Genomic DNA, 26,441 nt, shown 5'->3' on the forward strand with positions numbered 1-26,441 from the left:
CCATCATTTCCCATCATGGCGAAAAACAATCTAAGTATGGGGCCGATGCCCATGCACACTATCGTCCAAGGGAGGAGTCACCTATCTCGTGACTACAAAGATTTCTTCCAAGACAACAACAACATGCAATTATCCGAGCCCAACACCAGGTGGCGATCTAATGCTAAGTGTACAACTCTGCAGCTCTACATGCCAAGAACAGATGTATACTGGCAAGTAGCATTTTCCACCTGAGTCATAGTCTAGATGTGCACTCAGACTTGTCCCTAGGTTGGCTCGGAAACAACCCTTAACTTAGAGGTCTGAGAAGAGTAAGAAACTGTTGTCATTCGCAGCATGCTTAAGACCTCGACAGAGAACTTAAAAGACCCAGGCCAGGTTCCTCCTGACTCACTAGTGGTTCAACGTCACAGCAAATACTCCTTACCCCGATGAGGAGAGTAAGAGGATAGAAACAGCTGGCAAGCTTGTGGCTTTTCGGATGCACAAAGAGTGGAGCATTGCTAGGTCGGTTGGACTACTCTCCTGATACGACTGTCAATACTGGCAGGAGATAGAGGAGTTAGTCAGACACCTCCAGAAGCTAATTGTAAGAGGGGGCCTGGAGCAGCGCTATAAGCGGGATCAGTTAAGCAGCAACAGTGGTGATCTTCAGATCAGTCTGCAAAATACTGAAGCTGTTTGGACAATTACCCAAAGATGCTGTGTAGGCGTACATTGGCAGATGAGAAAGACAGCCCGATGGCTCACATGGACAGTGCTCAGCAGTGTATCGACGATGGACATCAATTGCGTGGCAGTTTTCCTTCCAAGAAGTATTTCCCATCAATCGAGTGTGAGTGTTTTCTGCTGTGGCATTGCCTTAATCTGACTTTTGTCAATGCACCTGGTCTCAGGCAACCTCTGATGCTGCTTCAGAACTGTTCTAGTACTAGAGAAGTGGGAGGCAGCTTTTTAGACAGATGGTTAATACCTCAGACTGGAATTTCAGATTAATTAGGGCAACCCAACATATTTTCTATTAATTTTATTTTCGTCCTTAAGCCTCTTCCATATCGTAAAAATAGGGTTTGGTCATTCATTTACAAAACATTACAAAAGCGATAGAGCACCATGCTTTATTCTTTTCATACGTTCCCTGGGTGAATCTTTAACTCGAAGTAATGATTTTATTTATGTAACGTGTTATGTGGAATCAAATTGTTCACTCCTCGGAATGTCAAACATCTTAAATCAATTGAAACAAGTTGCATCTTAAATGAGAGATTTGTGGACAAGTAGCCTTTGTTGTAAATATTGTAACCTAGCCGCAGAACCAGACGGCGTTGCAGGCAAACTCTTTAACATTGCTTAAATGGTTTGTTAATTAATCAACATGGGTTTTCAGTCTGTGTTGAAAGAAAGGCCTAAACATACATCATTTAGGTGCTTATGGTAAAGAAGTAGGTTTCAGTTTATTCCTGAAATGAGCAACCTCTGGTCTACGTGCAGTGTGTCTTAGGGTGAATTACAGGGTTTGCTGTGCATTCACAGCTTACCTGTTGATGTGCCTGGCGATATTGTTGGTGTCTGCTATTTGCTCACATGTGTAAACCTCCAGAACATACATAATTAATTTGTAGTGTGGTTTGGACTCATGTGATCGGTTGCTGTTAATAGACTGCTAATTAGAAAGAAAAATTAACATAGTAAGCTAAAGAGCGTAAACATGGACATTAACTGACACGCATTTGAAATGTGCTAACTTGCTGTAGGCAGTCATTGTTATTCATGTAGGTCATTGAAAGGCTATGAAGCAAGCTTTTTCTAGCTAGAAGGGAAATCAATATTACTGAAATGTACACAACGTGATTTAGAAGCTTGACCTTAGAATGACCTGCTTGGAGATGTTGTCATAACTGCTGACTAATTCAATTTAACAAAATGTATTACTTAATTAAGCAACAATATGTTCTTGAATGTCATGACCTTCCTATTTCCTTATGTTTCCTCTAATGGTTGAATAGACTAACTTGTGGATTTAAAGAGTGTTTGATTCGTAGTGTAAAGAATGCATTACCTAACAGTGAATCTGCCTTTTAGTTAATAGCTCATTGTTCTCTCAGTGTAACAAGTAAAGAAATAGAAGGTTAATTGATGTTCAAGGGCTATGGGAACTACGCCTTGTGTATCTGAAAGAGACATGTCAGTGATAGATTCCTTACCTTAGAATATCCCCAGGCGTCAGACAGGATCCAGAAATTTTTGCGTAGCAGTACCCTTGCGCGTAGGCATCGTCTGCGGCTTCACGTCCGTCGTCGTGGACACCGTGATGACGTCGTCGGAGTACTTAGACGCCGCCTCCGCGTGCTGACGTCAGTTTTTCTTTTTTCCGCGCCAGCAAGCGCAGATCTGGAAAAAGCAGTAACCCTTAGTCACTTTTTGATTATCTTTTTCGATAATTTTTGATCTTTTCTCGTAGTCTTACGACTCCGATCGGTGCCATAGGGATGCCTGGATTCAAGCACTGCGAGGATTGCGACCGCACGATGTCGGTCACGGATCCTCACCACCTGTGTCTAACTTGTCTAGGCATCGACCACGACGACCAGGCCTGCTCCGACTGCCGGGCCCTCTCTTCGAAAGCCAGGCGGGAGCGGTCCCGCAGGCGACTCGAACTCCGGCAGTCGTCCCGCGCCGCGAGAGGTCCCGGTCCCACGGGAGGTCGAGGGACAGGTCGCGGGGTCGGAGCCACCACAGCTCCGAGAGTTGGCACCACTCCTCCGGGTCGAAGTTGTCGTCAGGTAAGAAACACAAGAAGTCGAAGAGGCGTCATCGCTCTTCTGACTCCCCCCGACGCTAGTGCGACGCGGCCGGGGGTTCGGGTGACACCACCCACGCGGCTCCGTCGGAGTCACGGGCGTCGCGTCCAGCCCCACATCCTCCGGTCCCTGGGCGAGACGCGACGCCGGAGGAGATAGAGCGCTTCCTCATGGCCATGAGGTCCGAGGTCCCTCTCTCCTCCGGGTTCCGCGGGGCCTTCGGGCCCAGTGGGCCCGTCTGGGGCCCCTAGCGGGTCGGGGGCTTTTGCCCCGACGCCGTAGGGTGCTTCGGTCCCGATGTCGCCTTCAGGCCCGGCGCCGCAGGGCCCAACGGTCCCGACGCCGCCGGCGCCTTCGGGGCCCGGCGCCGTGGGACCCCATGGACCCGCTACGGGATCTGGGTCGTCGCCGGTGGACCTTACGACCCCCCCCCCCCCCCCCCCCCCCCCCCCCCAGCATCGGTCAGTAAGGTGTCACCTCCGGCGCCGTCCTCGGGCGGCACCGTCCCCGATGCCTCCTTCGCTCCGGTTCCGACGTCGGAACAGCGCCGCTGGGCGCCGTATCCGACGGCACTTGGGGACTTTTACTTCAATGAACTGGCCCCATTGGTTGACAACCCTGAATTTCAGGAGATGGGTGATGAGGAGTATTGCGAGGGGTCTGAGGACCCTCTGACCCGAGAGTGTCAGCCTCTAGAGGACTGGACAGGTGACCTTGGGGATGCCAGTGGTCCGGACACCTCTCCAGACATTGGTTTTGTCTCGCCCCCTACCGTGGCTTCGGAGGTGGGGGCAACATACGGTGTGGTGTTGATGGAGGGCTGCCAAGGCCTTGAGCTCCCCGTCGCGGCCGTGAGGACTAACCTCCTCACTGAGGTCCTTAAACCGCAGTCATGCCCCTCGGAGCCTCTGCTGCCGTTTAATGAGGCCTTGACCGACGTTCTTTTGGGCACCTGGTCCAGGCCCGCTACGGGTTCGCCCGTAGATAGGAACGTGACCAGACGCCACCGCCCGGCCCCGGGAGACCCAGTTTTCCTGTCCACCCACCCCACCCAGAGAGCCTGGTCATCCAGGCATCCACTTCCCAGACCGCATTCCCGTCGGCTCCGCCGGACAGGGAATCCAAGAGGTACGAGATGTATGGTAAAAAGGTCTTCTCCTCCCTTAGTCTGGAACTGCAGTCTTCCAACACCGCTTGCCTCTTGGGCCGCTACACCCACTCTCTGTGGGATACGGTTGTGGAAGTGCTGCCAGAGTGTCCGTTGGAGGTACGGGCCAAACTCGGCCAAGCCCTTGTGGAGGGCCGGGATGCAGCCAAATATTCTATCTGGTGTGGGCTGGATACCACCGACTCAGTAGGTAGAGCGATGGCAACGACGGTGGCGATTAGACGCCAAGCCTGGTTGAGGTCCGCCAACTTTTCGGCTGATGTCCAAAACACATTGATGGACATGCCGTTTGATGGCCGTCGCCTTTTTGGCGACAATGCAGACCATGCGCTTGAGCGCTTTAAGGATTCCAGGGCTACGGCCAAGTCCTTGGGCCTCTCGGCCCTGCGCCAGCAAACGGGTGCCTTTCGCTTCCATTGTGGCCAAAGAAGGTGCGCCCCCACACGTGCTGCCAGCCACACGCCGCAGACTACCATCCAGCGCAGTGGCGGATGTGGAAATCGCCGTGTAGGCGGTCGGGGACAACGGCGAGGCCAGTCCACACCCTTCCCCGCAGCATCCGCCTCTAAACCCTCCTAATCCGTGCTTCTCGGCCTATGTGACGCCAGTGGGGGGCAGGGTTTGCCATCACCACTCTCACTGGCGCACTGTCACTTCGGACAAGTGGGTGCTGCAGATCGTCCGGAGGGGCTACTCCCTCCCCTTCCAGACGACTTCTCAAGCCATGCCACCGCAACACCGCCGCGAATCGGGGGATCATTTGCGGCTTCTGCAGGAGGAAGTTTCGGCCCTCTTGGCCAAGGGGGCCATCGAGCGCGTTCCTAGGCCAGAAGTAGGACGTGGTTGCTACTCCCACTACTTTCTGGTACCCAAGAAGGGCAAAGGGGGCCTACGCCCTATCTTGGACCTACGGAACATCAACGGCTTCCTCCGGAAGGCTCCGGAAGGAGAAGTTCAAGATGCTGACTGGCTCAGGTCTTAGCTGCCCTGGACCCAGGAGACTGGATGGTAGCGTTGGACTTGCAGGACGCTTATTTCCACATCCCCGTCCTGCCGGCCCACCAGCGTTACCTACGGTCCAGGGTAGGCCACGAGCACTTTCAGTTTACTGTGCTCCCCTTCGGCCTTACCAGCGCCCCACAGGTGTTCACAAAAGTGATGGCTGTGGTTGCAGCTCATCTGCGCAGGCTAGGGGTTTCAGTCTTCCCCTACCTCGACGACTGGTTGTTGAAGGCGGGCTCGCCTCAGACAGTCGTCAGCCACCTCCAGACGATGGCAGACCTCTTGCACCAGCTGGGGTTCTCCATCAATGTGCCGAAGTCACACCTGTGTCCCTCTCAGAAGCTCATTTTCATCGGAGCGGTTCTCGACTCGGCGCAGTTTCGGGTTTACCCACCCGAACAGCGGGTTCGGGATATACAGGCTCTCATTCCAATCTTTCAGCCTTTATCCCGAGTCTCTGTCAGGTTGACGCTGCGGCTTCTGGGGCTGATGGCTTCCTGCATCCTTCTGGCCCGTTGGCGGATGCGGGCTCTGCAGTGGGACCTGAAGTTTCAGTGGGCCCAGCATCAGGGCAACCTGTCCGACCATGTTCTGATCTCGGAGGGCACTGCGAGACAGCTGCAGTGGTGGTTCACGGACCGCGATTGGGTCAGTGGCAGATCCCTCTCCCTTCCCCAACCGGAGCACGTAGTTGTGATGGACGCGTCCCTCCAGGGGTGGGGAGGCCACATGGAAGAGGCGGAGATCAGAGGCCTCTGGTCTCCTGCGGAGTCCCGGCTCCATATCAACCTTTTGGAGCTGCGGGCGATTCGTCTAGCACTGAAGGCATTCCTCCCCTCTGTCCGAGGGAGTGTAGTGCAGGTGTTCACGGACAACACCACCGCCATGTGGTACTGCAACAAACAGGGCGGGGTGGGGTCGTGGACCCTATGCCAGGAGGCTCTGCGCCTCTGGCAATGGCTGGAACATCAGGGCGTGACCCTGGTGGTTCAACACCTGGCAGGTTCTCTAAACGCCAGGGCGGACGGTCTCAGCCGCCGGTGCATGATGGATCACGAATGGCGTCTGAGCTCGGACGTGGCGCAAGGTCTCTTTCTGCAGTGGGGAGAGCCTTGGTTAGATCTATTGGCCACCGAAGAGAACGCGCAATGTCATCAGTTCTGCGCATTGGAATTTCCAAGGCGGCACTCGCTCGGAGACGCTTTTCGTCGTGAGTGGAGTTGCGGTCTGTTGTACGCCTTTCCGCCTATACCACTACTGCCCAGAGTGCTGAAGAAGAACAGGCGCGACCGGGCACAAGTCATCCTTGTGGCTCCGGACTGGGCACGAAGGTACTCGTACCCGAGCTACTCAGTATGTCAGTCGATCCCCCAGTTCGTCTGCCTCTTCAGGAGAACCTTCTGTCGCAGCAGCAGGGGACGGTCCTTCACCCGAACATGTCCAGTCTCTACCTCCATGCTTGGAGATTGAGTGGCGACAGTTGAGGCCATTTTACTTGCCTCCTGAAGTCTGTAACATCATTCTGGCAGCCAGGCGTCCCTCCACAAAGTTGGTATACGCCTGCAGTTGGAACAGATTTGTGGCATAGTGCACAGCAAAGGCTGTGGATCCTCTCTCTGCCCTCTTTCTGAGGTTCTTCTCTTTCTTCTTTCTCTTGCAATGAAATTTAAATTTAAGATGTCTACTTTGCTCCTTGACTCCTATTACGCATTCCAGTGTCAATCACTGAGAAGGAGGATTTAGCGCAGAAAAGAGGGATTAACCCTGACTGATAAAATAAATGTTAGTCGTTTATATATTTTTGCTCACTAGCATTGTGGATTAAGCTGGAGGAGGTCTGAATGTGACTTGTTCTGAAAGGCGGGCCAGTTAAGGGAATGAGTTACCTTGAGCAGATACTCTTGATGGAGTACTTGCATTTTAGTGGAGACAAGTCGATTCCTAGCATAAGTAACAGGATGCTGAAGCAGGTCAATAGCTGCTCCTAGGAAGTTGTGCATGGGATGAAGTACATTTCTTGCTATATTTCATATTTTACTTCATTTCTGCTTTTATGTGTTCTATATAACGTAACAATATCTGTGTTCAGATGTGGATATGGCTGGTCTTGCTTCAGCCTGGGTGATTTACTTGTTCCAGATTGGTATCTTCTGAAAGCTCTTTCTTTCCCCAGGCCCTTGCTGCCAAGTTGGATCTGCCAGATGATTTGGTGGGATACTTCAAATTGTTCCTCGTCCGAGAGGGGAAGGACAGCTCGTTTTCCTGTAAGTGATTGCACATTTCTTGTGGTGACAGACGTTTGCAAGTGAACCTGTTTCCTGAAACCCATTCTGACTTTGGTGATGTTCTGTCCGCAGGCCATGGGAACTCCCTTCCTGCCCGGCCTGTTCCATTGTTTTTGCATCATCGCTCCTAATGGGTCCCTGCTGGAAAATGTAAACTAATTAATTATAACAGCTTGTTACTAATGACGTTTCCCCATTTATGAATGTAGTCCATATAGCTCTTGAGCCCCTGTTATGTCTGGCTCCATATAGATGACTTGAGGTTTATGGAGAAAGCCGTAGCTGTCCTTTCTTTACACAGCATTGAAATGCGATTCACTTTGCGTGTATGCTTTTGGAAGCAGATGCAGCTCTTCAGTGTAGCAGGTCATGTATGATGCACAAGGCGAATTGAATTCACCAGAGACTGGTAAATATTCTTATGAAATTGCAGCCTTTCTTGTAGGAAATGCAAAAGGATTGGAGGGACAAACCTCCGAAATAGGCAGAGAAGACTTGTATGATTGTCCTTCATTCTTTTAGACCTATATTTTAATTGGTTTTAATCCATTGGATTGCATCTCTCATACACATGAGCACACCCACACAAGGGCTATCTGCACCAATGATCATAGGTACTGTACGAAGTTCTTGAGGGTCATGAGGGGAGAAGTGGGTCTGATTTTGAGTAACTCCCCACACCTCCACCAATACCAACCTCCTCTAAACTTCTCCTCAGACTACCAATATATCTACATTGTACAAGTATATGTGATTCTTTGCAGCAGCAGTATTGAACATGCCAGTTCTCCATCTGCCAGTGAAATCCGTTCACACTTCGATGGCCTGTCCTCCCTCTAAATCTGATATGCTGCTATTCTACTGACCGTGCCTGGGCACTTCAAACTGTAGCCGTGCACTTTTCCAGCTGTCCCGCGAAGCACTGACTGACTATGGAAATAGAATGATTGCTTTCTGCCTTACACTTGGAACATTTTCCACTCCGGTGAAGCACTTGTTCCCTTTGAATTATTGTGTGACTAACGTCTGAAAATAGGAGCAGGTTCTTTAATCTCATAACATCAACCTGGATCCAGATCTGCTTTGCCTTTGCTTTTAAGCACAATTGCAATGGTTAGGCCCTTTCCATTCCCTGAGGGGGAGATCTTTCAGATGGGGTGCAGCAGCATTTAATACATCTAATCGGGTCCTCCCATTTTTTAACAAGATCACTGATGCACATTTTTTTTGTATACTATTTTTGACACAGTTCATACAAATTTCTCAGTTGTATGAGAAATGACATCATTTTCAGTTTGGAAGCAATATTCAGTAGTTTTCATTCTGGTACTGCAGCATAGTAAGGAAAAAGAAAAGCAGCAGCAGCAGGTTGGAATTGTGCAAGAGATCTTTATCAGTATTACTAACATTTGTTTTCCTGTACACATAGAGCAGCGGATTCATAGCTGTGTCCCCAGTACATATCAGTCAAACATTCTTAAGGATCTTGGTCTGAGAAGGTATGTTACCCCTTCACATATCTGAAAACCGGCTACCAAATAGCCAAAAGGTTGTCCCAATCCTTAGTTATGTGTGTTGACAATCTTGTCTACAACTATTGTTTCACAAGTTGTCCTGCACTACGCATGCCAAGTCGGGCTCCATTGCCTGGCTGGTGGTAAGAGTTGATGGAGCAGTTTCATGGTCACTGGGTTAACCTCCTCCATTCCTATTTTGTGTTAGCCAAATATTGCGATGGCTGCGTAAAGGGCTGTGTCCAAACTCCACCTCTCACCTCCCAATTCATAAAACAACTCCGTCATCTCTGGGAAACATCTTTTGGAATTTGTCTGGCGGAAGATACCACACTGTTGTGATATTCAAGGCAGATTCCTGATGTTAGACTGAATTGCTATTTTTGTACGTGATTTTCTACTGAGGTTTGTGCTTTTCCAGTGGCTTCACTTTACCCAGGCCTCTTTTTTTATTTAGACATACATATTTCTTTATTTCCTCTCAGGGGAGCTGAGAAATGTATAGATGCCAGAGACTCACACTTTGGTACCCTGATGTGATATGAAAGGTTTCTCCCCTTGAGCGAGCAGCAGAATGTCTTTTTCTGAATTCCGACTGTACCACCCAATGACGGATCTGTTGGATAGTGAAAACGTTTGGAAAGTGACCGTCCCTATGTGCTTTTTTGGTCTCTAAAGGTTCTATTTTGTTCATTCTTAAGTATGTCTGACTGCATCGGACAAGCACCCTCATCTTTGGCATGCCAAGTTCCCTCAAGGAGGACTATACTGTGTGTTGTCACTTTTGGTTGCCGATTTAGAAAAGGGGGTGGTGATGAACAGAGTGTCTGAATTGAGCAGACCACTCTTACCCAGTCCAAAGATCAGGGCTTGATCCATCACCGTTATTTATCTCACTGCCCCACCCCGGCTCAGAACCTGGCTATATGCAAATCAGTCTGTCCCTGGCCCAGTGCATCATGGGAACAGGGCAGACTAAACTACCAAGCCAATTCTTCACCAGAAAGGAGACAAGCTACCGGGGACCGGTTTCTGGCATTTCAGCCGTCTTCGGCCCGGCTTGCTTGAATCCTGATGGAACAGTGAAAAAAGGGACTCATGTCTGAGTATACCCTGCCACACCTATAGTGGCCAAAAACGATTTAGAAAAGGGGGTGGTGATGAACAGAGTGTCTGAATTGAGCAGACCACTCTTACCCAGTCCAAAGATCAGGGCTTGATCCATCACCGTTATTTATCTCACTGCCCCACCCCGGCTCAGAACCTGGCTATATGCAAATCAGTCTGTCCCTGGCCCAGTGCATCATGGGAACAGGGCAGACTAAACTACCAAGCCAATTCTTCACCAGAAAGGAGACAAGCTACCCCGGGAGCTTGTTTCCTTCCCAGTGTAAGAATTGGCTTTTGTAGTTTGGTTTGTCCTGTTCCCATCATGCACTGGGACAGGAACAGACTAATTTGCATACAGCCAGGTTCTGAAACTGGGATGGTGCAGTGAGCTAAAAAACGGTGTTGGATCTAGCCCTGATCTCTTGACTGGGTGAGAGCTTTCTGCTTAATTCAGAGACTCTGTCCCTCACCACCCCTTGTTGTAAATATTTTTGTCCACCCTAAGCGTGGAAGGGTATTCTCAGATGTGAGACCCTTGCTCATTGCACCATCAGGATTCAAGCAAACCGGGCCGAAGACGGCTGTAATGCCAGAAACCGGTCCCCGGGAGCTTGTTTCCTTCCCAGTGTAAGAATTGGCTTTTGTAGTTTGGTTTGTCCCGTTCCCATCATGCACTGGGACAGGAACAGACTAATTTGCATACAGCCAGGTTCTGAAACTGGGATGGTGCCGTGAGCTAAAAAACGGTGTTGGATCTAGCCCTGATCTCTTGACTGGGTGAGAGCTTTCTGCTTAATTCAGAGACTCTGTCCCTCACCACCCCTTGTTGTAAATACTTTTGGTTGCCAGCAGAGATGGAAAAAACATAATCTTACTTGCCTGTCTTATTTTTTTCCAAACATCTAATAGTTTGCTGGTTGTTTTACTGAAGTAAACATTTTGAGGTCTGTTTTTTAATGGCAACCATATTAAATCTCACAGGGATCTTTTAACCACAGTTTAATTTACATGGATAATGTTTGTTGGACATTCTCCTTGGCCACTCATGTATGCATGAAGTAGAACCACTTTGTAATAATTATAAACGTATAGGGGAAGCCGTTTCTGCTCTTTATTTTTTGCAGCTCTTAATTTCCTTGGCCTCACAAAGCTGACCAAGGATCAATGAAGGTGATCTAATGTTCTCTTTTCTGTTTGAGCCAGTCTAAGAATTGTATTCAGCTTAATCATCGCTGTGCGGCTAATCTTCAGTGCCTCCTTAAGTCTCCCCTAATTTCTTGCCAGAAAATCATATAGCCCCCTTTATAATTTTGAAAGTTATTTTGACTCCCAGGATTTACATTTCTTCCACCAAGAGAGCGAGGGATAGGAGGTCCGTTTTATGGTAATTTATATTGTACCCAGAGTCCCACCCATTCTCCACCAAAAGGGATACCTTTTATTTAGTTGTATTACAGTTTCCTGGCCAGGGTTCAGTTGGCTAGAATGGTCATCAACTGGGATAGGCGACAATCCTGAGGAAATCGTGGGCTACTGCGTGCAGGGAATTGTGATGGCCCCAGATTGGGCTCAGAGAGAACTGTTCTCTGACTTCTGACCCTGCACATCTGTCCTCGGACGACTTCTTCAGAAGAACCTTCTGTCCCAACAACATGGAACATTCAGCACCTTTATACACGAAGAATGTTTGAGAGAGACCCGCTAAGATGTTTTGACATTGTGATGCAAGTGGTGGAAGTCATCTTGACAGTGCTCTGCCCTTCCATCAATCTACTTTGTTTCCTGAGTTAGTTAACCCTCTGCAAGCAAGGTTTTGCCTTTGGCACAGTTAAAGGTTTTTTATCGGTGCTGTTGCCTTTCTCCACCTACCTGATCAGTTCTCATAATTCAAATCGCCTATTTCTGCGAATCGCATTAGGAAGCTTCAGGCTTTGTCTGTCCATCTTCCAATTATAACATTGTTCCCAGATAATTTGGTCCTTCCGTTCAAAAGTGATGTCTTCTCATGCGATGAAATAGTTACATTTCCCATGCCTTTTACCCTCTGTCATTCCAAGGAGAAGTAAAGACTGCATCGATTTTATGCTAGTGCATGCCCTTAGCATCTATGTTAATAGGGCGGAGGACCACGGCATTGATGATTAGCTGATCATTGGATTCACCAGTACGAAGAAGGGAAAAGCAGTGCAGAAGCAAACCATAGCTCATTGAATTGTTCACTTCATTAAGCTGAACAAAAAAGGACCTGCAGCGGGCTTCGGAATTGATTCCGCCAGAGCAAAGGCTACAAATATGGCTATACCTCAACAGTGGGAGGGGGTTTTCCAATTTATTCATTCACCAAGCTGCCACTTGCGCTTTCGTTCATATTTTTACCAGGCGCCACTGCATTGATTATCGGGTCAGAGAAAGAATAATTTTGCCAGTTAAGTTCTTTAACACTTCCGCAGGTCCACTCATCAAACCCACCTCTTACTAAGGAGAGACTGCTTTAGAATAATTCACAAAGGTGAGCAATCTGCAGTGCGAAGTATCCTGTGGAAAACTTCTCTTTGGATTCTTTATAGACCTACATATTCCTCGCCCTCTCCCTGTTCTGTTGCATGGACGTTTGGGAAATTAATCAGATCCCAAGTTGGATGTTGTTCACTGCCTGTGTCACCTCAGGTGGGTTCATCCTACTCTGTCTCTGCTTCTGGGGTATGGAGCAAAGGTGGTATACTGGCTTCAGTGCGTGGGGGTGATGCCTTTGTGTATCCAGTGCTGAGCTGGGTCTTGTGGAGTCCGATCGTCCACCTGCTGTGGTGTGGGAGCTGTGAACCTTTTCCATATCCAGTCTGCATGGAACATAAGAGGACTGGAAAGGTCAGGTTAGACTATCCACCTGAAAGGGCATTACAAAATGTAAGTAACTTATTAAATTCTCAGAGTGGCCTTGAAAGGTCTTGTGTCGGCAGCCCAGACAGTCAACAATGTGTTTGGGATTAAATGGCTGTAGGCTAGAGGGATCAGATTTTGAAACTCAGTCTTGATTTATCTGTGGGATGCCAAAGCGAGATGTTGTCGGTCTGCTTCAGACACAAGGTGAGACGGACAGGCGGATTCTGTACTTTGTAACTCTTGTAACAACATCTCGTGAAGCAGGCCTGCAAGAATCTCCTTTGAGTACTTGATTCTAGAATTAATCACTTCAAGCACAAGATTAGTCCTTTCAAAAGTAACCGTCCTTGGAAGACGCGCAGGTGGTGACGTTGACCATCTGTGGGATAAGAGATACGATGGTCTTGAAAAGAACTACATGGTTGCATACTTTGGTGGACTTGTAGAGAGTGCCCAATCAAAAGAAAATAGGGGTGCTTGGAGACTGAGACGGGACTATGATGTCTCTAACGTGATCTCATGGTAGCTACACATACTGTTACTTTAAAGAAGCTGGTGTCCGAAAGATGAAGTATGAATAAAACTTTGTGTAATTCAATATATATGTATACATTCAAAAATGAATGTTGTTGATTTGCGATGAAAGACTGGATATTTTGTGTTGCACATATTTACAGTTTACTACATGTTGTGTAAATGAAGGATTCACTTTCCCCGTGTAAATCCGGTGACTAGCGCAACTAAATTCAATGTTCAGTGTGGGGAATAGATTGTTGAAAACGATTGATTATAGGAGGTCCCTCGTATTGCAGAAGAATTCTCAGGACTGTTATTACCTAGAATAAAGGAGCAACAATTTGCCAATAGCAGCAGCGACAACAATCACATTACAGCTCTAGCCTGCTTGCATGACCAAAATGAGTTCTGATCTAGCATAGACTCAACCCACCTAGACATTCTGCTAGGATACAACCCTGCAAAGCCACACGATTTGCAGCTATGCGCTGTACCTATGTCAATAACATTATGAAGTGGCCACGAAAAGAAAATCTGCATAACCAGTCCGGTTTTGAAAATCGAAAACTCTGTATGTAGGAAACTTTTTTGAGAAGTTGCTCATGCTACTTGTAACATGTATCACTTAATTTTCTTTATACTTTAGCACATCTCTATGCAGCTGCTGTAAACTAGATTTAAATAGGTTTTTTAATAAAGCATCAAAATCTCAGGAGTACTTATTCTGAAACAGTATATATTTTAAAAATCAATGTACAGTGCACAATTTATAAAAGCAACCATTGTCTAGCAATCTGCATTCTAGCCAATAGTATCTGGTAAAACTACACTCTACTTTCTCTTCTCATTACAGATTGAGGTTATGACCTTCTAAAGCTCGTATTCAGTAATCGTTTTGAAATTTTCATTTGATACGATTGAAGATAATGTTGGTGTATGTCACATGTCTGTCCTCTTCCGCGAAGCTAGTGATCCTCTAACCGGAAGGGATCAAATGAGCAAATGTTCTTATTGATAGCATCACTTCACAGCCCCGTGCCACCAGCATTGGGGATACTGACTGTTCTTGGAGAGGAAGGGGTGTATCAGTACCCTTTGATGCACTCCCTGGTCTGGGAAGGTGAGAGTTCTCAGTGGGGGATGTTGGATGTTAAGGTCAGCAGAGCACCTTAAAATCTTCACCAAATCACAGCAGCAAAAGTACACGACTACAGACCTGGTTCAGTCACTAGTCCCCATGCCCTGAACATTGCTTATTCAGATTCCCACTCTCAGCCCTGCGTTTGAGTAAACGGATGAGGCGTGTGAAATGAGCGGAGTCCTTGTACCGTGGGGTCTGAGACCCCACCCCAGAAGTTATGGAGGAAGTCTACAGAATCCGTATCGACTTTCTAGTATGCTTGTCTTTTTTGGACACTCACCCCACTTCTGCACTGTCCATAAGAGCCACATAGAAAATGTAGTTGTCTTCAGCACCTTAAACCCACAAGATTACTGTCTTTCATTGTTTGTAGGAAAAAAACGAAATCTAACAATTCAAAAATATCTTTATTCTAATTTCTTCTTCAGTACAGATGCCAAGGTATTGACTCCTGTTGCCTTTTCCAGGAACACCTAGTACCGGTCACAGCCTTTTATAATTTCTCCTTCCTTTTAAATGCCTTATTGTGAGTCTACAGTCCCTAGCTGGTGCTTCCCCATCCTCAGCCATGTTGCTGCTGTCACAATCCACCTTAGTCTTAGATGCCACTCTGTTTGCTACTTTTCCTCCACAGTGTCGGTTCAGATTTCATTTCGACCCTTATACCCTGACTCTTATGAGGGATCTCTTGCTCATCTTCCAGAGCACCTCTTTCATCGTATCCTTCTCCGATGGCATCTGATTGTAGAGGCTTCTCCATCTCAGACAGAACATATTTCACGTAGCATGGCGGTTGCCATTCTAGCCCTCTTCTACTTGTTGTGTGCTGTGTTCTGGTGATTCTCATAAAGCCTTCTAAGTGTCATTGTGTCTAGGCCTCGCCTTTGATGGAATTACCTTGGTGTTGTGCATACTGTCCCCGCATTGTTGTCTTAAAATGTGCGCAGTGAAGGAGTTTCTACAATATCTTATTGTAATATAGGTATGATCCCCAGGGATCATGTGAAGTACCTGCCCACTGCCAGCCTTACCCTGCATCCTATCACTAAGCTTTGTAGGGTCTTTGATCATTGAACTGTGGGCAGTTTTACGCTACACATATGTACGGTATCAGGACCAGGAGAGGTGGGAGGGAGCGACTCTGACACGTTGAATAAAGTTTTCAAAGAGGGTTTTATTTTTAAGTATGCTTTTCTCCGTCTACTAGTTTGTCTAATGCGAGCAAACTCGTCGGGTTCCGTCCTGACTCCTTTGGGAAACGATGAGAGTTCCAGGGCGTTTCTTCCACGCAGGTGCCGATAGTTCTCCAGAACGGAAGTGATCAGTGGTCGTCGGGGGCCAAGGTCCTCAACTCCAATCGTGCCTGGGAAGAAAAAGAAACAACAAGGAGTCAGGCTGACCACCTCGCAGGTTGATAGGGGACCAGGGGGTGAGGGACACCGAGTGAAGGAGTGCAACGAAACGTAAGCTCTAGTGCCTATTAGTGCTCGTGAAGGAAAAGGGACAGTGAGGCTACGCTTTTGGCAGTTTCACTCATTTACTGTACTATTCCGATTCACCCAGCCCGCCACTTTGCCCTGTACCTTTGCAAGCCACACTACTCCCGCGGAAGTGTGGCGGGGCGATTCGCAGGACCGTTGGCCTCCTGGCTTGTTGTCCACTGCTGGGCTCGTCAGGGCTTCTTCTTCGCAGGGCTCCGGTTCCGTACTTCGTCTCCAGCCTCGTCCGTCTTCTCCTTGGGACACGCTGTTCGCCGCTTTCCCGATTCCGCCTTCTTTTGAGCGTGTGACGTTGCCAGTGGGTGGAGCCTCGTCTCCCTCGTCGGCAGAGTTAAAGGAGCCGTATTTGTTTCCAGCTTCGTGTCCCCAGGTTGCTTCTGAGCCTGCGCGAGTCCATTCGTCCAACCAGGCTGTGTCCGGCTGCTTATCGGAAACAGAAAGGGGAACAGCTGACCACCAGTCTTTTAAGTTATCTGGACTGCATTTTCCAGTATTGTCGGACACGAGTCCCACCCAGTCACAACATACTACCACACACTTGCACCCACTCTGATTTTACCAGCATCCTCTTCTATAGCAGTCTCATTTTGCTGCTTTGAGTACCAGCAGGTTTTTTGAGTCCTCCCTGGATTCAAAACGAGGCATCTTTGAACTTTGTGTCAAGCCGGAATAATTCTGTTGTTAATTTTGTAATCCATACCACACTCCCTAATGACAAAAGATGTGTTAGTCGCTAGTCACCTGTTGATGATGCAGTTTGTCAGAAAGCAAGTCTCAATCCAGTCTCCTAATATTTACTTTCCATGCCCTTTTTAGCTTGGACTCTTTCGGAGATCCTGACTTCATAAACGTAATTTAATAGATATATATATGGTGGTGAGGATTGACTGAGTTTGTCCTCCTGCATTCAGTGGTCTGTCCTCAGAAGGAAGGGTATCAGAATGGCTCTTGACATGCCTTCTGCAGATAAACAAAACATTTAGTTTTTTCAGTATTCGGAATTCATAAGAGTTGGTAATAATAGGCAGAACATGATGACAAATCTTATATTTATTACTGATGAAATGTGTTCCTCTGTAAGGGCAGATGATGTAATATATCCACTTAAAGCAATTACATTTTCTGATATTTGTGTCTACAAAAAAATCCCTGTGACTTTGCTCTAATCCTATTAAATCTGTCTCCCTTTCTTGGCTACAGTTGTAAGGAAGCTTCAAGAGTTTGAATTACCCTATGTGTCCGTTACTAGCCTCCGGAATCAAGAATACAAAATAATTCTACGGAAAAGGTGAGCACAAGTTGTACGTTACATTTCACGCAAGTCTGAAATAAAGAACTGCATGTGTACACGCTGATGTAGGCTTGCATGTTCATGTTTTTGTTCAATGTTATTCCTTGGTTTTTCGTTGATTCAATGCTGAATGTTTTACCGTTGACAGTTTCTAATTATTTGAGCCACTCATGTACCAATGGGACTGTGAGGGGAGAGATGAGGAGGCAATCCGTCTTCAAGGAGTTCAGTTTGAAGTAGTTCTGGGCTAGCCAGCCTTTGATATTTACTTACACTTTGTTGAGAAGGATAAAGTCACCAGGTAGGCTCTAGTTGACTGTCATCCTCGTACATATGGTACGCCAAATATGAGTGATTGAGAATCTTGGTCAGTGACTTCATGTAGCATATGGGAAGAGGGTGGAGCTTTGAGATACTCCCAACCTCCGCGAGGGTGGGTTAGAAAAGGAAACCTTCAATTTGATTAGCTGTGTATGGTTATTTAGATAAGAGGAGAAACATCTGAGCACATTCTTGTAAACCCCATTCTCTGCTCAAGTGTCTTTGGTAGACTGATATTGTTTACTGTGTCTAAAGCAGTGGATAAACGAGGGTGAGAAGACAGTTGTTGTGCTGGTCCAAGATTTTTAGAGCATTGTCCATGATGTGTAGGGTGGATATCTCTGTTCTTTAGCCTGGACCAGATTGGCAGTTGTTGAGCAGATCATAGTTTTCAATTTGTTGACCGAGTTGGGTAATGGGAACTTTTTTCTAGTGCTGTTGCCAAAAAAGAGAGTTTGTATACTGAACAAAAGTTTAGTTCAGCTGGATCAATGCTTGTGTTCTTTCAGGTGAGTTGTCATTTGCACAGTTTTCAGGCAGTCTCTTGGGTGAGAGATGCATTGACTCTCTGGGTCTTAAGAGTAAGAAAGGTGACAGATTTTTTGAGAGTTATGAGAGCATCCGTTCAATGAAGTGTGAGGTGTATTTCAGTGCTGCTATGACCTTGCAGATGTCTGCTTCACTGTAGCTTTTGAATCTGCTCCATGTAGCAATATTTTGGGCGTTAGGGGGTGGTTGGGAGCTATTAAAAGTGTGATCCTGAAAAATGTTCCCCCATGCAATTTTCTATTGGAAAATTGACCAACGGCAAAAAAACATTTCAACGTATTTACACCAAATTGACACAAAGCTAGATCTTTTGTGATGTAGTTTAAATCCTTTCAGTAGTTTTTGAGAAATGAAGGTTCAAAATGCATGTATATATCGCACTGCGGAGCCGACCGATCAAAAGGTCAGGTTTGATTGGCTGCAAAGATATCAACAATGATGCTGCGACAGACGTTTTAAGACTAGGGAACCCAGTCCCCTGTGCTGCAAAAAGGTAAAACGAAAAACATATAAGGGGGTAGGGGCTACGCTGGTCTCCTTGGCCGGGTGGTGGTGATTTGATTTGGTGGGGAAGGCGGGGGCATGGGTGTCACAGATTTGCTGAGTATCCACTGCTTACTGTCAGGAAAAAAATGGTCCTTTTTCAGTTTTAATTTCCCACTCCAGCCACCCCTTGAGTTTGTATTTTAGGAGCGGGACATGCTGCCCCCATCCCCAAGCTATCAAAAGGTCCGGGCCACCTCATTAGTTATAGGGGTTGGGATTTATGCCCCCACAAGCCATTCCATGACTCTGGGGATCTCATCCCCATCCTCTGGCAGCGCCTAAACAAATCAAAAATGCCATGGGTGCCCTAGTCCCACCCTGGACACCCACAGCAATGGCAGGCCTTAGGGCTGTGAGGAGAGCCCCAAGGCCTGCCATTGCTGTGGGCCCCTGTGGCCCTCACCGGCTCCCCTTCTTTCACCCATCCCAGGTGCGGCAAGTCTGTTTGCTCCTGCCCAGCAGAGTCCGCTTTAATTTCTGCTTCTGCCGGGTGGGAGAGTGCATGCGTGTGGTCACTGCCTAAGAGAGTGCGAAAGGTCTGTGCTGTCCGAGGCAAGGAACAACTCAGTGTCCCAGGTGATGGGGTCCTCTGGGGACATTATATGGCTCAAGCTGAGGTGGCCCTGCGCCCACCCCTTATATGAACGGAAAAAATACTTTGGCCTTGGGTAATGGGGTCCCCGGGGCCTTAAATAGGATTGGTAAGGAGGAGGGAGGGGGCACACTTCTCTACCCATTTAAAAAAATAAATGATCAGCTCCTGTGATGGGATCCCCGGGGCCTTGAGTAGGAGGCCACAGGACACCCTCCTCAAATAAAAAAAACATATATAAAGCAGTGAATGTCAAAGAAGTGGGATATGCTCATTTCACATTCAATGCTTTAAAAAAAAAATTATTAAAGATTTTTGATGCAAATGGTGCCCGTAGAGGAGGCAGAGACACCACCAGGCTTTTTAGGTAGAGCCTGGGCAGCGAAGCACTGCTCTGCGAGGCATGCTGCATTCCAGTATGGAATAGAACCTCTGCACTTTTCCCGCCCATCTTTTCAATGGGCTCCTGTTACTGTCCTTTCAAAACCGTTGCATTTTGATTGATTGTTTAGTAGTCCCTCCCTGGTACCGCCTTGTCTGCATTTGTTACCTTCCATAAGGACTGGACTTTTTACTTGTGCCGTTACACGGTCTGCTTTATCTAGCCTGTAAGCACTGTTTCCTTTAATGATCTTCCACTATTCCTCCCACGACGTGCTTTCTACAAAAACAGCATGCCTCCCGCTTTTATATTTTTAATAGTAATGGTTGCAGGTCCGCTTTAACTATAGCGGCCGCGCTTATATATTTAATTTGCAGCGCAATCCACTTTAACTATACCGGCTGCGTTTATTTATTTATTCAATTTGCAGCATGGGCTGCTTTAACTATAGCGGATGTGCTAACGAACCTTTGTTTATTTTTTATTTTTAGGTGAAAGCTCCCCATACCGGGCTTTCACTTTAATGTTGGCTGCACCCCTTTCTTTAGACACTGCTCACTGTAACCTGAATACAGTGAGCAGCGTCTAATAAAAGGGGCACGGCCACCATTAAAGTGGTATCGAATTTGCGAGAGTTTGAGCTATTGGCATTATAAATAACAATGCCTTTTATATATATGTGTTTACTTTTAAAACACATAAAAGTCATTGTCATTTGCAATGCCGATAGCTCAAACTCTTGCAAATGCAAGACCTACTGATTGAAAATGCTTTTTTAATATGTTGTGTGGGGCTTCAGGGAGCGCCGCAGCCCCCCTGGTAAACTTCTTTTTGTTTTTTAAGTTGCAGTAAGTCTCCTGGGACATTCAATTCATGAACCCAGGAGGGCTTACCAAACTCCTTTACAGAACCCCTAGCTGGGGCTGCATGTTAGCTGGAGTGCGAGGACAACCTTTGGTTACTTCTAGGTCTGTTCTTTTCTGGTTTGAATGATGTTAAAAAAAAGACTACACATGTTTATAGTTTTAAATGAAAATGTTTTATTATGTGACAGTGATTATTATAAATCATTGCCATGTATACACCTTGAGAGAGGAATTATACCGCGGCCAGACGGGTGACTGCAGCACACAGTTCACAGTTCGACCCCCAGTCCTGGTGGCAGCTCAGCATCATGTGACTTAATCTCTCCATCAACCCCCAGAGCCCTGAAACCCTCAAGGGGGTGATATGTTTGCGCTTTACAGATTGGAATTATTATGTTGTATTATAGTTATTAATAAATTATTGTGTTTTATTGCCAACGCCAGTAAGTCAGCTTTATGTATGTTAAAGTAAATAGGCCCACTTTTTATATTGTGATGTTCTGACCGTTTGACAAAGCCGGTAGGTCTGCCGCAACCCTTGATAATGTTAGGTAACAGTTGAGTGTGCAGGTTGGTGTGGGAGGGGTTAGTCCTCTGTGAGGGATTTGGCGGTGAGAAAACCAAAGGTAAAAGTGACATTCTATTTAGGAATTGTAATATCCTACTGTACACTTATAAACAAAAACGTAGAAATTCATTGAAAAACCAGAGGTTAATGGGACGTTCTAGTTCGCTGAAAATACAGGTAAAACATACCATTTTAAACGCATAAACTAATTGACATTCACCAGTTTTAGTTGTCTCAAGTAACTCTTGCCATGCCCTGTGAATTGCCTCACAAATTACATTCAGTCATGACGTGTCCTATGACATCATTGATAATATCACTGCAACATCTGAAATGACATAATTAATGACAACGGTGCATGCAGGGAGCCCTAGTAATAATTACTTAAGGATTCCCCCACCACGTGTAGGAAGTAGGGGTATTCTTACCCTGCCACTGCTTTTCAAAAAAATATCTTTTCAGGGCAGGAGAATGAGTCCTAAATTGGCTACTGCAACATCTTTGTTGATGATGTGGCAGCCAATCAGACCTTATCTTTAGACCTGTTGGATCTACTGATCCTCCACATCTCTATATATACACATATATGAAACCTTGATTTCTCAAAAACTACTTAACAGATTTACTGCAAAACACAAAAACATGCGCTCTGGATCAATCCCTAACATTTCTGCCAAATGTGGTGTAATTCTGTTCAGCCATTTTAAATGAAGCTGCGTCTAATTTTCCTATGGGAAATTGCTTGCAGAAAACACCTTTTGGTAAACATTTCCCGCTCCCCCTCCCCATTTTACTCTGCCCCTCTTGATGGATCACCCTGAAATCTTCCAGGTAAAGTGGATGAGACTGTTCACAAAATATATATACATATTTTTTTTAAAGTTTCGTCAAGCAGTACCAAAGTCATTAGCTAACCCCAAAAATGTATTTCCTATAAAAACGTGGTACTAACTGTAACTACCCAGTGGTGACCGCCACTGGTAATATATGTATAATAAATGTTGATTTTAATGTGTCTTTAAGACACTGGAGGTGAAGTTAAGCAGGCTCTACTATTAGTGGCAGTACTTTGCTGATTAGACTACAATGACTTATCTGGTGGTAACCCAAACACCTCTTGATCTGCTGTCTCGAGCCCTGTCAGACCTGTTAGGGGGTGGGGGTCTGCTGATGTGCCCCACAATGCACTCCTGCTTACATCCCTTGATAATTTAGGGACTAGTTTTATTATTCTTAATTTTCCTTTTAATTCACAAGAGTAAAAAGACCAACATTAAGCTTACAACGTACACTCAGGGAGAATAAGATGATGTTTGGATGGTAATAGGAGGGAAAACCGTAGATCATAGCCGATTGCCTCACAGTAGTGAGCACTATACAAGGATTTGGAAGTAGAACAAGTGGTGAGCAAGTCCAACCTTCTCTAGCAGGAGAAAGAAGCACCTGTGTGCCCAAAGACCGCACCTTGAGCGAGCACATGCTGAGGAGCAGGGGCCAGATGCCAAACAGGAAGGCCTGCTGGCAGGAGAGTGCCACAGCTTCACAAGGGGCTCTGACTGTTCATACAACCCAAGGAGCGTGGTCTCTCCACCATTGTTTTGAGCAGAGGTGAAAGTACACCTGATACTGAGAGGGGAAGAGTGTTTGGGAGTTTGGAAGAAGGCTTGCCTGCCTTTGTGGGGCCTTGTGGAAATAAGGATTGATGCACTGGAAGGCCATGAGTTCAAAGCCTGAACTGAGCACTGGTGCCGTCAGATGTATGTTGGGTATTCATTTGTTGGCAAGGTGCATTGTTTTTTTTTATATATGTTATTTGTCAATCCTGCACTTGCTCCCACCTAAAAGGGAGTTGTTGTTCATCTGCAGTTCTCAGGTGTGCCTTTCTAAAGCGCCTCTGAGCCAACGACCTAGGAGGCGCCTTACCTTTGTCTACCTCTTTTACAACTGACCATTAAAACACATTTTGAGATCTGACGTAAGCCAAGACGTTTTTTTTTTTGATAAAATTATATAGTTAATGCACTTCCTGATAGGGGCTTTATACAAGTGCTTTTCATCTATGGTCTTTTACTGTGCCATTCACGGTTTCTTCCGCCCTCTACTGCATAAAGTGAGTGGGTCAGCCCACTTCAGCCACTGTCTAACTACGCAGTGAGTAATTAAATTCTCCTCTTGTACAATATGCATTTACATAGAAAAAGTAGTTCCTTTAGTGCCAAAGACTGTTGGCCTAATTTGTGCCTTTGATGAAACAAAAATATATTATTTAATAACAAAAACCATTACAAAACAAAAAAGTGTTAGCAAACCCAAAAGGTTGACAGCCTGCCCCAGATAGTCTGTGCCAATGCTAGTTTTTTCCTAAATCCATAGTGCTACTGCAATCCATTTACTCTAAGATGTCAGTAGGTCAAACGTTTCAGGACTGTTAGATGTAGTCCTACTACTCTTTGATGCCACTCACAATGGATTTATAGTTTGCTTTTTTGCTACTTCAGGAGAGCACATATGTAAGTAAGCCTGGAGTAATATGAAACTGCAAGTAAAACAAATTTGTCGATTCTTGTGCATTACTGTCAGTGGTGTCTATCAAATGTAGTCACGGTTTCCATAATTCATATGAACTGTTAAAAAGCCATATTGCTAAATTGTGGCTTTAGCATTGTGCATATTCGGCTTTTTCGGACAGCGGTTTGGTCACTTTTGTGTGTTATGTGTAATAGTTTCAGGACCCGGTTCATATGTCACAATGAACTGCATCACTATCCATACCCTCTTCCTTTGACTCTGATCTGACCTGCGTCCTTCTTGGTTTTAGTTACTGGGATTCGTCGTACGATAATGATGTCATGGACAACCGGGTGGGACTCAACCTGTTGTACGCTCAGGTAAGTGCTCGTCTCCAGGTCATTGTTCAATGCCTTTGTCCCACATTTCCTTTTGGCACCCAGTGAATGTAAATATCAATGTACAACTAATGATTTAAAAAAGACTGAGGCAACGGGACTTCTTCATGGCAGTAAGACACATACAATACATACAAATTAAAATAATCATTCAATTCAGGCAGTACACAAAATAATTTTTTTTAACATTAATTTTCATTTCATACAATTCATTATTTACATTAATCAGTACGTAAAACATGTCCATTTCAACTCCACTAAAATCATTGTGCAATATGTGGCATAAATTAGTAGATACATTTACATATTTTCTGTGTTCGTAACATCAGAGTACTATAACCAACATCCATCCCTTGTTAAATTAACATATCATGAACTCCATTACATGAAAACAATTCTCCTTAAATGTTACTCTATGGTATGTAGGGACGTAACCAGTTTCTACCTTTTCATAAATAGTGAGATGTCAATGGTTCGTGAGCTTATAGAAGTATGTTGATATTTAATTATACCTGTTTTTCTGTTCGTTGTATATATGATTGCAAGGTCAGTTCTCTTCCCTGCATGAAAACTCAGAAGATAACGATTGATCGTATCTGCAGAGTTTTCATGTAATGGAGGCCATGATATGTTTATTTAACAAGGAATGGATGTTGGTTATGGAATTGCGGCTCTGATTTTTAAAACACAGAAAATATGTAAATGTATGTACTCATAAATGCAACATATTGCACAGTGAATTTAGTTCAATTGAAATGGACTTGTTTTATGTTGTGATTAATGTAAATAATGAATTGTATCGAAATGAAAATTGTTTACAAATAATTTTTTGTGTAGTGTGTATGAATAGTTCAATTTTAATAAATTGTATGTGTCTTGTAGCCCTGAAAAAGTCACAAATGGGACCAAAACACATTAGTTATGGCTACAGAGTAAAGAAATTAAAAGAAAAAAAGAGTATGAGTAAAAGATTTATTCTAAAGACAAATCTACGAGTGTGTTCACTATGTGGCTTTGTTTTAAGTTAAGATTGTCTAGTTAAGTTGCATGTTGATAATACAATTGGCAGATAATCTGCATGGAAATTACTTTTCTGAACTGTTGCTTCTTGAAGTCTGTGGAGCCCTCTAGCTAGTTAAAGTGAATTCAAGCCAGTGGCTGCCCCCTCACAGTAAGGGTAAGTCGAGAGATGAATTGGACTGATTACTCCTCTCGGTAGTATTTGTGAGACTGGGAATGCAGACCCCTCAACACACTGCTTTTGAGAACTCTGGAGTTCTGCCTTGGTACTGTGTGCTGGGCGCCCAGTGCATGGATGGGCGTAGGGAAACTCTTCTAACATGTTGTCTCTTATGTTCATAGACCGTCTCTGACATCGAACGAGGATGGATCCTTGTGAATAAGGACCAGCATCGGCAGTTGAAATCTCTGCAGGAGAAAGTATCCAAAAAGGAGGTAGGTTGGCTTCCACTTTTGTTTAGTTTGAGTCTTGTAAGGTTACGCTCTCCACAGGGCTGTGCAGCAGCTTGTAAAAGCTGCAGAGAAAAACACAGAACAGAAGACGCTAAGCATTCTTTTGCAGTGTACCTGCGGCTTGGAGCAACCTCCCTCCTCTGATCCAGCTAGCTCCCTCTCTCCTGCTCTTCGGGAAAGAGCTAAAGGCATCCCTTTTAACAGCACCTCACCCTTACGTAAACCTCTGTAAGATGGACCACTTACCAGTTTGTATTCCACAGTTTTCTGCTTGCATCCCCTTCGCTGATTCCCCTATCTGACTTCATTTTTGCACAATTCTCCACTGCAGTGGGGCTGTATTAAAGCCCAAACATGAATACGTAAATGTTCTGTTTCCTGGCCAGCGATTACCTGCATTTTATCTCATACTATATGGGGCCCTTTACCATGTTTGACGCACATTAACTAAAATTGTCGCCTTCAAATGCATTTTGAAAAACACATTTAGATCCTGTTTTTTAGTACAGTCAAAAACTCATGGGGCGTTGGAAAAATGTACGGAGAGAAAGCAAGAATGCAGAGCAAATATTGAGTGTAGCCTTCAACACCTTCTGGATCCAGGAAAACCTAGTCTGGAAATGATCGCTTTGTATTGGACCAGTGCAGGTAAATCTAAAATTAACAATGCATTTATAATCTTCAGCAACCGTAACTCGAATATAAAGCTGAATCCTCAAATATTTAGAACACCTCACCAAACGGAGGAGAGGGGTCTGAGTATCAGTCTGAAAAGAGTGCGGCCTCTTGTTTGCATGGTTTAGCAGGCACTGGGAGTGGGAAAGTATTTTAAAGTATAATAATATCTTGAAATTAATTGTATTTACATCCATATAGCTTTTACTGCTATGAGGAGACGTTGAAGCGCTTTTTTGCCGGAACCCAAGGTCAATGGGTAGTCTAGTGTTATTGCTATTGTACTGAGTTACATAAATAGCTCTGGGAAAGGTGCCCACCTGAAAGTCTTTTGGTTATGAAAGACATTGATTGGT

General features: G+C 45.6%; 1 protein-coding gene across 2 annotated transcripts in view; it reads left to right on the plus strand.

Moving 5' to 3' along the window:
- SNX17 (sorting nexin 17) overlaps positions 1-26,441 on the plus strand; it is a 214,892-nt gene that overhangs the window by 146,511 nt on the left and 41,940 nt on the right. For both annotated transcript variants that reach the window (XM_086928164.1, XM_086928165.1), the window contains exons 6-9: positions 7,145-7,235; positions 17,117-17,204; positions 23,850-23,919; positions 25,300-25,392. In XM_086928164.1, the coding sequence (XP_086784290.1) occupies positions 7,145-7,235; positions 17,117-17,204; positions 23,850-23,919; positions 25,300-25,392 (342 nt within the window). The remainder of the gene's footprint in view (positions 1-7,144; positions 7,236-17,116; positions 17,205-23,849; positions 23,920-25,299; positions 25,393-26,441) is intronic.

Source organism: Lissotriton vulgaris, chromosome 6, assembly GCF_964263255.1.
Source record: "Lissotriton vulgaris chromosome 6, aLisVul1.2, whole genome shotgun sequence".
NCBI classification, from domain to species: domain Eukaryota; kingdom Metazoa; phylum Chordata; class Amphibia; order Caudata; family Salamandridae; genus Lissotriton; species Lissotriton vulgaris.